We start from the raw sequence: 17,533 nt of genomic DNA on the forward strand, positions 1-17,533 counted from the left end.
TTTTTCCTCAAAATAGGCCAGAGTTTCGGTAGTCACATCGGTCTTAAATTCCTTGCCAAAGAGCATTCTCTTCAGGTCTGCGAACATAAAATAGACGCTGGGGGGCAGATTTGGAGAATAGTGGATGCAGTGGATGCAGAAGCAATTCGAAGCCCAATTCATGCAATTTTGTCATCAATACACCAAATTCGGATTTTTCCATTTTTTTCACAATAACAAAAGTGGCTTCACTTTCAATGCTGTAACTCATGAACCAAACGACCGATTGCTGTCAAATTTTGACACGTATCCATTGGAAGATGGTGCTTTGTGAGAGTCAAGTAGATTTTTGCAATAGGCGCCATCTAGACGTCAACCTAATGAACTTTTCAGCCGAACTATTACGGCGGTCAGCCTCTTGTGTTCAGAGGTTCTGAACAGAGGTGGTTATCCCATGTGGGTTCAGAGGTGTTATCCCATGCGTTGCAAAGTGAAGTGACCGAAGCATCAAGAATAGTGGGGAAGCAGCACCCCCCGGCGAGACTGGATCGGTGAACTATCAAACCAGGTACAATAGAACAGTGTTAGCTATTATTGTGCTATTGCCATTATATGCAGATAGGAGCGCGTGTTTTGGTATCTCTCCCAGAATAGGGTTGTATAGAACCATTTAATTCATTAGTTTCAGTTATCTATATAAGAATTCAAACTGAAAATAATAGTTTTTTTGATTGAGACATTTTTCCATGTGTGGGTGTGTAAATATTAGACAATAAGACAAAAAATTTTGTATAATATCCTAGTTTTGTATAACATCAAGTGAACTTTACACACGAGAATAGGGGGGCGTATGCTAATGGGCGAATATCTTACATTACTCAAAAGAGAAGGTTTATACTCCTCTCTCTCTATGGTTATTTATTCTATCTCCGTATTAACTACTGCAGTATGGAATGAGAGTATCAATTGATAACACCCAACAATGGAAGACTGAAGAACCACGCAAATGAAATTGTTGCTGATAAGCATTTCGCTTCCGAATATCGCACATTTATTCCTTGTTGGCCCCGCCTTCCTTGACTACGGTATAGTAGACAAATTGAGGCTACCGGTGCGACTCTTCGTGCCAAAAATGCGAATCATTTGGTCACACAGCAGCTTATTGCGCCATCAAGGAGCGCTGTGCCACTTGTAGAGAACAGCATGCGACAGAGCAAAAGTGGCCCATTGCGAGGGAACCCCACACGCGCTCTCAGCTTGTAAAACTTACAAGAGTCACTGGGAGAAACAGAAGCGTTCTTTGAAGGAACACTTGAAGCACACGCTTGCGGAAATTTTAAAGGGCGCTTCTCTACTGGCCCAACAACAACAACCAATCTCTACCAATCACGCAATATCTTCGGCATTATTCGTCCCATTAACATTGGGGATTGGGATCACAAGGAATTCCTTCCAAACCGTTGGCACGTGTCCAGTTTGTAGGGATTAACCTATTAGGCCCAGTAGATCGTATCCAATGACATGAAAGCAATCTTGTATCACTTTTGCGTTGACATTAGCGATACCAAGCAATTTTTGCAATGAAAAACAAATATCATTTCACCCAGCAAAAGTGACGGGTGGAAAAGAATCTAGTCTTCAATTGATATTAATCGGCTGTATTATTTCGTCAGGTTTACTGATCAAGTCAATACTTTTGTTGATCAGCAGAACACTATTGACGAAATAACTGTTGGATTTATCAGCAATAGTTTGGCCTAACTGCTCTTTTGACTCTTCGAAAACTATGGATCGCGGTATACTATTTTTAGAATTTAATATTTTTTTTCAATAATCTCCATAGTTCTTTACTATTGTTTTGATATTCATCGACTTTCCTCTGTATATATTCACTTCTAGTCTTTTTCAAGGTTATCATCGATCTGAGTTCATTCCAACGATCTTCGAAGCAAAGTATCGGCGAATCAATTGTGGTAAAACGTACTCTACCGTACTCTATGAACGCGTTCACAGTATTTGGAATGTTCAACTCTATATTATATTATCTCTGAGTTAGTCTCAAACCGGGGTTCAAAAGTCTGAAAGTCTCCCACCTGCTCCCGACTCATGTCCAATCACTGTTCGTTAGATGCGCTACTCTTCCGTTCCAATCTTGCAGCAACAATCTTTGTGTTTGTGACCTAGGTTGTTTGATCGTGCGAGGTGTATCTGGTCGCCAGATCAAATTTAGAAAACAAACAAAAAAGAAAACAATTTAGAAAACACTTACTAATTTACTAATTGAATTTAAGGTATCTAAATTCCATTGGGTTAAAAAATATTACACTAAAGTCGCTTTTTACGCGGTTTTTTTTTGCGCGGTTTTTTTTTACGCGGCTTTTTTTACGCGGTTTTAGGGATTTACGCGGTTTTTTTTTACGCGGATTTTGGAATTTACGCGGTTTTTTTTTACGCGGATTTCGGAATTTACGCGGTTTTTTTTACGCGGATTTCGGAATTTACGCGGTTTTTTTTTACGCGGATTTCGGAATTTACGCGGTTTTTTTTTACGCGGATTTCGGAATTTACGCGGTTTTTCCAAAAGAATCGATTTATACGCGGTATGTTGTATTTTCTTCTCAATTTGTTCATTTGTAAGACTTAAGTACGTTTGCTTCAATATTTGGAGCCAAATTCATTTTTTCTATGTTTGTCTCCTGGGAATTGAGTTAAATAACTGTGGTTTGCTCGAGGTTAACACGGTATATCTGAGGGATAAGATTTAGTATTCTCGTGATAACGTTGTCGCAATCTTGGCGAAATTGGTACCTGATTCTGGGTTCGATTTCAGCTAGCGTTGAAACGATTTTGGTAACCGAATGGAAAAAGAATAAACAACAATAGTGTAAGTAATGTGAGCTTGATCCCCTTTTTTTGTTTCGGATGTATTTCAGCGAAATTTTATATGTTTCAACACAAATTTAATATGAAATATCTTTTGTAAATTTTACTCAAAAGACTCCAAGCGATATGAATTCAAAAAAAATTTCAAGAGATGTCAAACACCAATCTAAAAAATGTGAAAGATATGTCCCCGTTTTTTATTTTTATTTATGACACTCAGCCTTTGGCTAGTTCGTCATTTGGACCAACGTCCTTACTGTTTTTTTAATTAAATCGTTTATTTTTACAGGCTCAGTTGCATAAGTTTAAAGGAGCCAAATTCATCACTATATTTTAACTAGAATATATTAACATGTTTCCTTAATTCTATGGTTAATAAAATAGGAAACCGATTACTCGCGGTCGACTCGAGTTTAGAAGGGTGACACATTTTCATTAGGAAAAGGATGGGATGTAAGGACATTTTAACAATGTTCACATTCATACATTCATACATTCTCATTCACACTCACACTTCACACTCAATTCTTGAAAACTATCCTTACATCTAAAATGTATTGCGTCCTTACTTGATTTCCGTAGAAAGCAATGATCGAAAATTCTCCTCTGGTGACATATTTGTTGGAGGGGAAAATGTTATGATTGTTAAATAGGAATTTATTTGTTCATTTAGGAAAAACCAGTTCTACATTTTCTTTTTTTGCGCTATTTGCTTTCCCAGATTAAACGTGGGCGTTAAGTGTTAAATTTACTCACAGTACCGGACAGAAGTATGTAACATCGTATATTTTTTGACTGTCACTTTACAATATGTCAAAAGATTTGTCGGATATTTTGATCAATGGTTGAATAAGTATTCGAAATTCATTTGTGTAATTTTGAAAATAATCTATTGAACGAATGAGAGATACCACTTTTAAGCAATGTAATTCCTTTTGAAAAGCCTAATTTGAAAATTGAGTTACTTGAAGCACCCTTAACCATATGTGGTGAAGTTTTTTGCCGTAGTAATCGAGATGGTTTGTTTCAAATGTTTGTATAGAAATAAATACAGTTTCGAGGGTTCAAGTTTTTTTTTACTATTCTGGAGAAAAGGATGCTATCTATTTGCGTCCGATCTTAGCGATTGTTCTTCATCTACCAGTAAAAATATGTATATTCGTGATTCACAAAGGCTATTTACTTTTTCCAAAGAAAGACTGCCCCAATCGGACATAAGACAACCTAATATTTCTCCACGGTGAAAAAGTTCAAACGCTTTTTGCTTTTTTCTGAACTGAATTTGTTCATGCATATTATAGCATTTCATAGAAGCAGATATCATTTACTACGACTCAAAAGATAGACACATTTGGTTGATGGAGCTCAAAGTACTGTTTTGTCTCAAATTCCGAACACTTAATTTTCAAATGTAAATTTACTAAACTTTAATGTTATAAATAATAGAATAATGAAAGCCTTGACATTGTTTGAGGTATTGGCTACATTCAAATAACATTTACAGGTATCGATACAGCTTATAATTCATAAGACTAAGCATTTGCAAAAAATGTGTCGAAACCAATAACACATTGTTTGCGTTAGCAAATTCCGCAGTTTTTCAGTTTTTGTAGTTGTATAACTATTTTGTATGCTGTTTTCATGTTAAGTGCTATAAAAGGTATGGATCTACTAGAAATCTTTTATGCAGACATCTTCTTTAAAATTAGTATTAAAGTAGTGATCGGAATTTGAATCAAGTTTCGACGCATGATTCATATTCCGAACTGTAGTTTGGATACTCTATTTTCAGGCAAATACAGCAATAGTCCACAAATTAGGATGCAAGTACAGTCCAATTGTGGAGCAACTGATGTAAAGATGTTTGTAAGCTCCGTTCTTGTAGCACATAGTTCGCAGGCGCAATCCAACGAAAGCAAAATGAATTTTCTTGGTCAGGTTTTCAACTAAAACCACAATAATGAAACCGGATTTCTGAAGTAATATATTCACTCTATTATATACAGAGTCGATTATATACTGACACGATTATCTATGGTTCGATTATATACAATTTTGGACTATAATACACTCAGTTTGAAAAAAAAGTCTTATATCTCAAATAGCCTTTTTTCAAGAAAGAAAAAAAGTAATATTTCAAAGTTAAGGTGAAAGTTTATTGGATATTATAAGTACAATGGAGTAAAAACCGTGGTAATTAGGAAATTCTAATTGAAGACTCACCAGGAATTGTTTAAAATGATATTGCTGCGGAATAAGAAAATATAGGAGCTAGATGTCGAAGAACAAATTATAGAGCGTTCAGAAAGCTTCAATTAAATTTCAAGAAACAATCAAGTTTATTATGCATTTTTTTTTTTTGATAAAATTAATAACAAATTAAAAACTTTAGAGTTTTTGTCGCTCTAATTGTTGATAAAATTTACCAATTTAGATGTTTCATATAAAATACAAAATATAGAAACATAGAGTAACATTTTTTCTCATTTTTCGAACAGTACAACCAATTTTGCCAAGTTTTCGTAACTATTGATTGTACTTGTTTTTTATAGTTTATATGGTTGCGTGACCAAGGGCACTATATTTTAAATATTTTTTTCTTGAAAGCTTCTTCTTTCTAGAAAAAAGTTATTTATAGAAAAAGAGAAAAATCTGATTTTTCGGACCATCGGCAAACTCATAACTCGAAAACGATAAAAATCACATTTCTGATTTTCGATTATCTTGTGTGGAAAAACCAGAACTTTCAAGAAACATAAAAAAATATAGCGTCCTTGGATCATGTAAACTATAAGCAAACAAATACAATCAATAATTACGAAAACAAAATCCAACTGTTTTGCTAGTATAACATTTTTTCAAGAAAGACTAGCTAATTGGCTTTAATTTGATATATCGATCATGTGAAGCGGTCCAGTAGTTCGAAAGTAATTTTTTCAAATTGCATTTTTGCAATTTGAAAAAATTACAATACAAACAAATGTTTTCGGAATTTAGACAAATTTAATTAAACATATTTTTAGTTTTTTACCATGATATTTTTACCAATGTATTCATAAATCAATTTTATTGTAGTCAAGTGGAAAAAAGAATTTCTTTTATTGATCTAATCACTATCATTAGCAACACGTGGATGTTTGCGGTTAGATGATGTGGCGATATCTTCCTCATCCGAAGAAATCGGACGAGATCGTCTGCGTTCCAATGGTAAGCTGAAATCCTCGTCATCTGTAAAGATATTATTAAAATACTTTTCACTTTAAACATCAATGTCACTACCTTCATCGATAACTGTTGGCTGTGTTTTTTCGTTCAATCTATTGTAGCGAAGCATACACAGTTTCAAATCATTCCGAAATGAAACGGCTCTCTCAACACAAGGATCCTTTTCCATAAAATGTTTTACGAGGGTATCCGCTAATTTATTCCCGTCTTCGATATCACATGGCTTGATATCCCGGTCTTCATCGTCCTCTAAAGGCTCCGATGTGACTAAACTCTGCATCAGTTCATCATCTTCAATTTCGGTGTCTTCAAGAAGCTCTTCAACGTCTCTACTATCCATATCTTTGAATCCTTTCCCTCCAATTGCATGTGCCAGAATGAGAATTTCTGATTCTTCCACATTTGAAGGGTCTGTTGAACCAGCTTTCACGCATTCTGGCCATAGTGGCTTCCAGCACGAATTCAATGTTTTAGATTTCATAGAAGACAGAGCCTTTCCTATGAACGTCAGAGCGTCTCTTATCTTAAATTCTTTCCACGCTTGAATTACCGTCATCGTTTCATCGCTTTCAAGCTTTTCGAGGATGTACCGAAGACATTGTTTAATGTACAACTTCTTGAAAGCAGCAATTATTCCTTGATCTTGAGGCTGTAACAAAGAAGTTGTATTCGGTGGAAGAAACACAACTTGAACGTTTGGGTGCTTGATAACTAGGTGTCCTGGAGCGTTATCCAAAATCAAAAGCACGTGGAACTCCAAACCTTTTCCTTCCAAGTATGTTTTCACTTCCGGAATAAACATATCGTAAAACCATTCCTCAAAAACGGCTTTTGTGACCCACGCTTTAGTGTTAGCTTTCCAGTGCACTGGCAGTTTGTTGAAATCAGCCCCCTTCAACGAGCGGGGCGTCATAGCACGATTGATCAATAGCGGTTTCAACATAAGGTCGCCTGAAGCATTACTGCAAAATAACAGGGTAACCCTGTCTTTGGCCGCTTTGAAACCACTGGCATATTGCTCCTGCTGCGTAATGTAGGTACGAGACGGCATTCTTTTCCAAAAAAGACCCGTTTCATCTCCATTGAACACTTGGTCACCATGATACGCACCTTCTTTTATGATCTTAGCGAGCTTTGGAGGAAAACTATTTGCAGCCGAAACATCGGCCGATGCGGATTCACCCTTGATTTTAACGTTGCGAATGGAATTACTACGTATAAAGTTATAAAACCATCCCTTACTCGCGGTAAAGTCTTTCTTTTTACTTGAAGACGGCTCATTCTTCTCTAACCAAAGGTAAAGGCTCAAAGCTTTCTCCCTTATTAATTCCTGATCCAAGGGTATTTTCTTCTGCGCGTGATCTTCGATCCACATATGAAGTGCCTTTTCCATCTTGACCATCAATGGATCTCGTGTATATGATGAGGATTTTGTTGCATAGATAGTGCCCTGAGCTGCTGTCTGTCTGATGCTATCTTGATTCTTTTTAATTGTACGCACAGTCGATTCGTTGATTTTTAAATTCCTGCCGACGTTTGCAACAGATTTCCCATCTTGAAGGGCATCCAAAATATTGAGCTTCATTTCCAAAGAAAGAGACACTCTTGATCTGTTTTTTTTGAAGGCGGTTTTTTGCGAAGCCATTTTAGAGTATGCCTTTAATCAAAAATTTTGAATACTGCTGACGTCTTCAGCTAACTGTCGAAAAGCGGAACTGCACACGATTACCCCCAAGGTTGGGTAACTCGCTGGGAACTGGCCGAACTCGACCGAACACAAACTGGCTAGACTCTACAACCACCACGGTTCAGGAACTGCACTTTCACTTTAACTTTCACTGCAAGGTTAAATCACGAATAACTTCTTAATGCGATTTCGTCCTTTTATATGTGTTCAGTTCCACACCGAACGAACTGAAGCGACAGCATCTAGCAGCACACATAATTTGCACACGACCCCACAAACCACGAGTACCCCTCCCACAGCGCAACTATGAGCTAGCCATCACCAACACACGCTGTGCCCGACTGCATAAAAATAAAATTGGTTCACCCCGACTGAACGGATCAGTGAAAAATGCAGTGTGAATGATCGCAAAATATACTATTTCAGAGTGCGATTTAGGCTGTAACGATGACAATGAGTTCAAATTTGACGATATATTGACGAATACTGTTCGGAATTGTTCAGTCATAGTGAACCAACTCTCAAAAAATACATCATTTAGTTCAGTCAGAGCGGACTTTGTACGTATAGGCAGCCAAATAACAGCCTTTTTTGGCATGATACTTGATGTTTTTTTACAACTATCATACATCACAGTATTGGCAGAGAGTAGCTCAAACTTCTGAGAACAATATTGAACGAAAAAATTAAATGCTTTGTAAATTGCAGAGCATTAAACTTTATGTTCGTTTTCTCGAAATCATAAAAATGTCATATGGCCCGGTCTGACTTAACACCGACCATATAACAGATAGGTATGCTTTTAGAACAATTCAATGTAGCCAATACATATATAAGATACTGTAGAAACAGTTTGTATACTCTTACATTTGAAATTTGTTGTTAAAATAGTAATTTGAGGCAGGGTTAAAATATGCTTCTACGTATTTTGGTCATGCCACCTAACCAAACAGCTCTTTACTTACCACTCGGTTGTTGCACGTTGGACGGAACAACAACTTGTAGCGATTTACAGATAATTCAAAGATAAAACAGGCATAAAATGCGTAAAAACCTACTTGTAACTACTTTCTAGTTGAATCTCTGACTGTTTTTTATTTATACAATAAGTATCTTCGGGAGCTGGGACCGACACTTATATTGTTCAAACGCTCTTGATGCGCGCTGAATGGGAAGCAGAGCACGAAAAAATCGGGGCTTAACGTGTTAAATCCATCGAAAAATGGATGAGCAATAAGCGGTAGAATCTGGACATTTTCAATCTGTACCCCCAACATGTTCCAGAAAGACAAAATCCTATGTTTAAAGGTGCTCCCCGCAGAAACAAGAGGAGCGCTATCGCGCTTCTCCGCACTCAAACGGTTAAACAGGTATTTACATGCAATCGGCCAAGGAGCTACCTTCGTGAAGCCTTGTGTCACGCAATATATGCACACAATATGCAATTTGTTTGAATATGGGTTGCATTTTATATCAATAATTCACTGACTATTAGTTTTTTACGTGTATTTTAAAATTTAGGGTGGTTTATTTTTACGCGGATTTTGGAATTTACGCGGTTTTTTTTTACGCGGATTTTGGAATTTACGCGGTTTTTTTTTACGCGGATTTTGGAATTTACGCGGTTTTTTTTTACGCGGTTTTCGTTTACGCGGCACGTATCCCCCGCGTAAAAAGCGACTCCAGTGTACTCGGATGGGGCCAGACAAATTACGAGTTGTCGTCTCTTGCAGGACCCAAGCGAATGCAATAACGCGCTGTGCTCTCTTTGCGATTGAGTATCGCGTATACGTACCCTGTTGCAACGTTGAAATAGACGGTGTAATAAACGAAAAGGGTTTGACTCGAAAAGAGATACTCGATGGTGTCGGTCGCTTCAAGAACTCCTCACTTAAAAGTGTGAAGATTCTTGAATGCGATCGACTGAAGTCTGTGTCACTTAAAAATAACAAACGAGTTCTCAATCGGACAAACTCTTTTCGTGTGACATTTGAGGGTTCCGCTCTTCCAAACTACGTTGCAATAGGTGCACTTCGTTTACCTGTTCGGTTGTTTGTACCCCGGGTAATGAAATGCAACAAATGTATGCAACTCAGTCACACGGCCGCCTATTGTTGCAATAAACAACGTTGTGCAGATTGTGGAGAGAGTCATGATGGGACTTCTTGCGCAAATGAGCGCAAGTGTCTTCATTGCGACGAGGCTCCACATGATCTTTCTCAATGCCCGGTGTACATACAACGAGGGAAAAACTCAAGCGTTCCTTAAAGGAACGTTCCAAGCGGACTTATGCAGAAATGCTTAAGAGTTTCGCTTCAACGACTCAGGACAATCCCTACTCCATTCTGCAGAACGACGAGCCTGTTGCTGACGCTCCCAATGCAGGAAGTTCCGGTACATCGCAGGGTGCCATTAGGAAAAGAAAAATTACTTTTTTTCCATCACTCCCCAGAAAGAAGACCGAAACTTCCCAAGTTGGAATGAAACCTCGTATCGAACGTGCTGAGAATAGACCGAAGCAAGTACCTCCTGGTTTAAGCGGTTCTTCTACGCACCAGGGGTCCTCAGCACTTCCCGGAGCAGAGCCCAACACGTCTGTTCCTTTTTCGCGGTCGAGGCAACAGCCACAATCTGGCTTGCTTGCGCTTTCTGACCTGGTGGACAATATTTTAAATGCTTTAAATATAAATGACCCTCTTAAAAGCATAGTATTATGTTTGCTCCCGATTGTGAGAACATTTTTGAAAGAAAAATGTGGTTTTTTAGCAGCGTTCATTTCCCTCGATGCCTGATTCAGTGCAAGAGGTCAAGGATTTGACCACTGTAATACAGTGGAATTGCAGAAGCATCATCCCTAAACTAGATCAATTTAAATTTTTAATTCATAGTTCTAACTGTGATGTATTTTCCCTCTGTGAAACATGGCTTTCTTCAGCCGACGAACTGAATTTCCACGATTTTAACATTATTCGCCTCGATCGAAATGACTCGTTTGGTGGCGTACTATTGGGGATCAAAAAATGTCACTCCTTCTATAGAGTCACTCTCCCATCGATGACAGGCATTGAAGTTGTCGCTTGCCAGACACAAATCAATGGCAAAGACCTCTGCATTGCTTCGATATATCTCCCTCCCAGAACTACGGTAGGCCGCCATCAGTTCTTTGATACTATCGAGGCAATGCCGGAGCCGCGGCTAATCTTAGGTGACCTCAACTTCCATGGAACAGCGTGGGGATCACTCTACGATGACAACCGTGCCACTTTGATTTATGATCTGTGCGACAACTTCAAATTGACAGTTTTGAATACTGGGGAAGCAACTAGAATAGCCAACCCTCCTGCACGGGCAAGTATGCTAGACATATCACTTTGCTCTTCTTCGTTATCCCTGGATTGCACGTGGAAGGTAATCCAAGATCCCCACGGTAGTGACCACCTGCCAATAATTTTATCGATCGCCAATGAATCAGGTTCTCGTGAGTCAGTCGATATTGAGTATGACCTCACGAAAAATATTGACTGGAGAAAATTTGCAGAAATAATATCTGAAGCACTTGTTTCAATGCATGAACTTCCTCCACTCGAAGAGTATAATTTTATATCGAGTTTGATTTACGAAAGCGCACTTCAAGCTCAAAAGAAACGTGTTCCTGCTACCACTTTCCGACGTCGTCCTCCATCACTTTGGTGGAACGAGGAGTCCCAAAAAGGTCTACCTTGAAAAATCATCCGTTTTCAAAAAATTCCGGAAAACTAGATTAGTGGAATGGTTTCGAAAGTACCAAGCTCTAGAAGCCAAACTAAAAGGTCTGATTAAAGCAAAAAAACGTGGATATTGGCGAAAGTTCGTCAATGGTTTGTCAAGGGAGACCGCTATGAGCACTCTTTGGAATACGGCTAGGAGAATGCGTGGCTGGAACCATACAAATGAAAGTGAGGAATACTCTGACCGTTGGATTTTCAAATTTGCAAGAAAAGTTTGTCCCAATTCCGTTCCTGCACAAAGCGTCGTACGCGACATTCCGCTCCAATGCGACTATGAGAATTTTTCGATGGTAGAATTCTCAATTGCTCTCCTCTCATGTAACAATTCAGCTCCTGGGTCGGACAAGATTAAATTCAACTTGTTGAAGAATCTTTCCGACTTGGCGAAACAGCGTTTGCTGAACTTGTTCAACAAGTTTCTGGAGCTGAATATTGTCCCACATGACTGGAGGCAAGTGAGAGTGATAGCCATACGAAAACCCAACAAGCCGGCTTGCGATCACAACTCGTATAGGCCGATTGCAATGTTATCCTGTATTCGCAAATTGTTAGAGAAAATGATTCTACTTCGTTTGGATAAGTGGGTTGAAGCGAACAATTTGCTAAATACGCAGTTTGGCTTCCGCCGAGGTAAAGGGACGAACGATTGTCTGGTGCTGCTATCTTCTGAAATCCAAATCGCATTTGCTCGCAAAGAACAAATGGCTTCCGTTTTCCTCGATATCAAAGGGGCATTTGATTCAGTTTCCATGGAAATTCTCTCAGAGAAACTTCATAATCGTGGACTTTCACCAATGCTGAATAATTTCCTGTACAATTTACTGTCAGAAAAGCACATGTTTTTCAATCATGGCAGCTTGAAATCTTCTCGATACAGTTTTATGGGCCTACCACAAGGCTCCTGCCTAAGCCCCCTCTTGTACATTTTTTACGTCAATGATATAGATGATTGTCTAACTAGAGACTGCACGCTGAGACAACTTGCAGACGATGGAGTTATTTCCATCACGGGTACTAATCCCGTCGTTCTGCAAAAGTCTGTTCACGTGGGCCCTCAAGCTGGGTATCGAATTCTCTACGGAGAAAACTGAAATGGTCGTTTTTTCTAGAAAGCACGAACCCGCCCAATTCCAGCTTCACCTATCCGGCAAAACGATCAAGCACTCGATGTTTTTCAAATACCTTGGAGTATATTTTGACTCTAAATGTACCTGGGGAATACACATTGCGTATTTGAAACAGAAATGCCAGCAAAGAATCAATTTTCTCCAAACAATAACCGTAACATGGTGGGGCGCCCATCCAGGAGACCTCATTCAGTTATACAAAACAACGATATTATCAGTGTTAGAATATGGCAGTTTTTGCTTCCGATCAGCTGCCAGGATTCATATTCTCAAGCTGGAGAGAATACAATATCGTTGCCTGCGTATAGCCATGGGGTGTTTGCATTCGACACATACGATGAGTCTCGAAGTTTTGGCAGGAGTACCCCCGCTTACTCTTCGGTTCACAGAATTATCCTACAGATTTCTCATCCGTTGCAAGATCATGAATCCATTGGTGATTGATAACTTCGAAAATCTACTCCAACTGATTCCTCATTCAAGTTTTATGTCTTTATACCATGAATACCTTACCCACGACGTGCACCCTTCACCAGGCATCTCCAACCAAGTTTGCTTCCCATACTTTTGCAATTCCTCTGTCATTTTTGATCTGTCCATGCGACAAAAAATCCATGGAATCCCAGATCATCTACGCTCATATTCTATTCCGCCGATGTTTTCGGCAGAATATGGGGGCATAGTTAGATCTGATAAAATGTTCTTTACAGACGGTTCATTCATAAACGGGTCCACTGGCTTCGGCATCTTCAATGAAAATTCCAGTGCCTCTTTCAAACTCAAAAATCCTTGTTCCGTGTATGTCGCAGAAATGGGTGCGATATACTATGCTCTAGGGATCATTGAAACATTGCCCATCGACCACTATTTTATTTTTTCAGACATTCTCAGCTCATTAGAGGCAAACCGCTCAATGAAGGTTGATAAACGCTCATCTTATTTCCTAACTAGAATAAGACAACTATTGAGTGTTTTGGTCGAAAAATTGTTCAAGATTACCTTAGCATGAGTTCCCTCTCATTGTTCGATTCCGGGGAATGAGAAAGCGGACTCGCTAGCTAAGGTGGGCGCTTCAGAAGGCACACTTTTTGAAAGGCAAATTGCTTATAATGAATTTTTCCACATTCCTCGTCAGTACACGCTCGTAAGTTGGCAGCGCATGTGGAGTGGAGATGAGTTCGGTCGTTGGTTACACACGATTATCCCTAAGGTCTCGACGAGTACATGGTTCAAGGGATTGAATGTAGGTCGTGATTTCATTCGCGTGATATCTCGGCTTATGTCCAATCACTACAACCTAAACGCGCATCTCTATCGCATTGGGCTCGCAGCAAACAATCTTTGTGATTGTGGCGATGGCTACCACGACATCGAGCATGTTGTCTGGTCGTGTATCCGGTTCCATACTGCTCGCTCTCAGCTCTCTAGAGCACTGAGAGCACAAGGCAGACAATCGGAGATCCCCGTCCGGGATATCTTAGGTAGCCGTGATCCTGATCTTCTGCTTCATCTATACCTGTTCCTCAGAAACGCCGATGTCAACGTTTAATGATGTTTCCTTCGTTGTGTCCCCGTTTTATATCCCTCCTATCCGATCGATAAACTTTTACTTAGTCGCGGCAATACATACACACACTCTTTACAGATACACGGGCCAAAGGTTGTGCAGTCCACTGATCATTCAACAAGAGCCAAAGGTTGTACCGCTCATGACAACTCTACATGAACTGATGATTGCGCCGGTTAGTGACCATTCTATCCTGGATTCCTCGAGTCGAGAAAGACGCACCACGCTAGATATGAGGTACAGACTAGGGGGGCGTTGCTGATTAAGGGTCAGCTGCATCCCAATAGGAAGTATCCCGTGTCGGGCACACGTACAGAGCATTGGAGACAGCAACATCCGAATTACGAAAACACTTGTAATACTAACCTCGAGCCAACCGCGAGTAATCGGTTACATATTACTAACATAGATAATAAGAAAAATTATCAAAGTATTGAACTCCCGGCCCCGTGAGGCTAACGCCATATGAGCCTTGATAAAAATATATATTTTGGAAAAAAAAAAGTATTCCATTCGATCACTTGTTGAAAACTGAATGGCGTCGTCTGTTATCAATCGCGCATGTAAATTAAAAAATCGGGAAGATACGTGAATGTTCTAAATTAATGGATGCTATCTAGATTATTGATTATATGTGCATGCCTGTATGCCAAACGTTTGTGCTCAGGGTTTCCATCGTTGTCATATTTTGTCGTCATTATAAAACAAAATTCTAGAAATCGTAAAGGTGAATTGATTCGTTTTATTAATGGAGTGAACAATTTGATATAGAACCCACAACTGAAATGTTACGAGTATACTAACGCAGATGGTTGAAGTATTTACAAATGTTTTTAAAACAGCAAACATTATTTATGTTTCATTTGTTTTTTTTCTTCTACTCTCATTCCAGGTTAGTCACATGTTTTATATAACCTCTCAAAACGCTTTTTGAGCAGTAACGAGACATCGAATTACGAGTACCATGTTCGGGATGCATGCCGAAACAAACTGTGGGGATTTTGAACAGCTACAATGTCATGAATAAATGTAGGTCAACGTAGGTACCTACTAATTTATTTCGTTGTCCTTGGTGTATTAATTAACATAAAATGTTGATTAGGTAGAAAGGTTCAGAATTAATTATATAAGAAAATGACTTTGTTCTTCTATCGTATGTTGATGACGTCTATACACATGCAGCAGATCAAATTCAGTGCGTTTATTCCATCCTTGAGGAGAACTTCCGAAAAACTTTGAATACAAATTTGCATACAAATATTCCAGTTATTTTTGCGAATTGATAATATTAGGTTTTTCATTAATCAAAATACGTAACATACGTTCAAATGAGATGCCCGTGTCGATGACAAGAAACTAACCAAGGTGAATAAACTGAAGAATGAATTCATTTTGCTTTTTGCGGATCAAAATTGATCCTAATTTTCGCCACACGAGCTCTTTAACTGCCCCAGATAGTCATCGCATATATATTTATATCCTATCACTACTTTTATTATATTTTTTATTATTATATTTAATTTTTTTATATTTTATATTATTGAATGAATCTCAAAAAAAAGGGAGGAAAACGTATATAACACAACGTTGGGAAAATATATATCCACGTGAATATACTTGAAAGTCGAAGTTGACTTTTACACTATATTTAATTAATATCAATACATGGTAAAAAATATATACTACATTTGAACTGTACATTTTTGATCATCCGAAAATCCAAACATGTCTACAAATTCAAACAAACAAATTCATTTTTTTTTATAAATTCGTTTATTTTTACAGGCTCAGTTACATAAGTTTAAAGGAGCCGAAATCTTAAATATATTTTTAAAACTATATATATGAACAATTTTCTTAAATCTATGGTTAGTAATGTGGGAAACCGATTACTCGCGGTGGACTCGAGAAACAAATTCATTATCTCTCACGAAATGACTCACATTGTAACAGTCAGGAGATATAGTTTTCCTGGATAAAATTGAATGTACACTGGATTCTTTTTTTACGCGATTTGCTTAAAATTACGTGATTTTTTTTTGCGCATACGAATCTATCGCTTAAAAAAAATCCAGTGTAATTGAATACCTCTGTTATTGCTTCTGCTTGCTTAGTTATGAGAGTGGAAAAAAAACTTTTCATAAATTCTGATTTGTTCGATCAAGATGAAATTAAATTGTGTATAAGTATTCATTGCTCATAACTTATCTCGTCTCTCATTTTGCGAATCATTGATTCTTCAACAATCGAATCTTACACAGAGGAAACCAAGAAACTTTCTTGGCGAACGACTTTTTTGATTGCGTTGAAAATGTAATTGCTTTCGATTTTCCATCCCAACAAGCACCGGAGGAATCGAATTTTTAATAACACCCGCACTGGTGGCGTTCGTGTTCGGGGATTGGTTATATTTTTCATCCTTAAATTATTGGAAGATGAATGAACCTCGTGTGAACGGCGGCAATCCTATCAGCGGTCCTGTTTATACGTCTCACGAGGTGGAAGAGAAATTTAACAAATTTATAATGAATGTTTTTTAATGGTGATGGAAGATGGGGAAGGGCGCTTGTTGCCTCATTATTTTAAGATCGTATTTTTTTATCAATTAATTCCATTGAATAAAGATTATGAACTGATGCAATTCATATATTCCGAATGGATTGCGTATTGCACTTAAATGATTGGAAACGCTTCAATCAGTAGAGGTCTACCACTACATTTTAAAAAATGTCCTCAATAAGAGCCATTCATACATTCACTTTTACATCCTATAATTAGAATTACATTCTGATTGATGAGTGTTTAAGTGATATGTTCTATGCGGGAATGCAGAGTGGCTACGTATTTTGGCGGTTCGGTTCCTAATTAGTTAATGCATTCAAAGTTGAAAGCATAAGCATCATTCATACGTATCTTTGCATTTTTTCTCATCCGAGAGCCACTTGAAATGTTATGCACAAAATAATAATATATCTTGTGTTGATTGCATGATTATCAGCCTTAAAAAACATTTTCCAGTTGTCAACAGAATCGCCCTATTTCAAAATTGTCAACTTCAATAAGCATTCAACATGGACCAAAATAATATTCTTGGAATCAAAACGTCCAGCTTGGATGATAACATGATTTCCATACTACTGTTTATCGCTACATTTGAGACAAATATAGCATCTTCCCATCATTTCTATGATGTCATCTGACTAGAGCAATATAAATGTAAATGTAATAGATAAACTTTGCATAAGTTTTCTGTGTCGTCCGTTTTTTTTCTGTCAACATTTTTAAGAATCGAACGCTT

General features: G+C 38.1%; 2 protein-coding genes across 2 annotated transcripts in view; one reads left to right on the plus strand and one right to left on the minus strand.

Annotated features, from left to right (window-relative positions):
• The window catches only part of LOC129768923 (G-protein coupled receptor dmsr-1-like), a 116,297-nt gene extending 100,399 nt beyond the window's left edge, over positions 1 to 15,898 (plus strand). Inside the window, exon 5 of the mRNA XM_055770865.1 lies at positions 15,128 to 15,898. Coding sequence (XP_055626840.1) covers positions 15,128 to 15,149 — 22 coding nt within the window. The 3' untranslated portion in view covers positions 15,150 to 15,898. The remainder of the gene's footprint in view (positions 1 to 15,127) is intronic.
• LOC129768922 (tigger transposable element-derived protein 1-like) lies at positions 2,468 to 8,112 on the minus strand. Its single transcript, XM_055770864.1, has 2 exons — positions 6,142 to 8,112; positions 2,468 to 6,090 (listed from the first exon to the last, which is right to left on the minus strand). The coding sequence occupies exons 1-2, from the start codon at positions 7,730 to 7,732 to the stop codon at positions 5,969 to 5,971; spliced, it is 1,713 nt and encodes a 570-aa protein (XP_055626839.1). The 5' UTR covers positions 7,733 to 8,112; the 3' UTR covers positions 2,468 to 5,968.
• Positions 15,899 to 17,533: the final 1,635 nt, after the last annotated feature.

Source organism: Toxorhynchites rutilus, chromosome 2, assembly GCF_029784135.1.
Source record: "Toxorhynchites rutilus septentrionalis strain SRP chromosome 2, ASM2978413v1, whole genome shotgun sequence".
Lineage (NCBI taxonomy): Eukaryota > Metazoa > Arthropoda > Insecta > Diptera > Culicidae > Toxorhynchites > Toxorhynchites rutilus.

What these genes read in the sequence shown, in the direction of transcription:
- LOC129768922 (XM_055770864.1), bottom strand. Translation starts at nt 7,732, where the DNA reads ATGGCTTCGCAAAAAACCGCCTTCAAAAAAAACAGATCAAGAGTGTCT. An exon ending in GCCAACAGTTATCGATGAAG is followed by an intron (nt 6,091 to 6,141) that starts GTAGTGACATTG and finishes ATATCTTTACAG; the next exon opens with ATGACGAGGATTTCAGCTTA.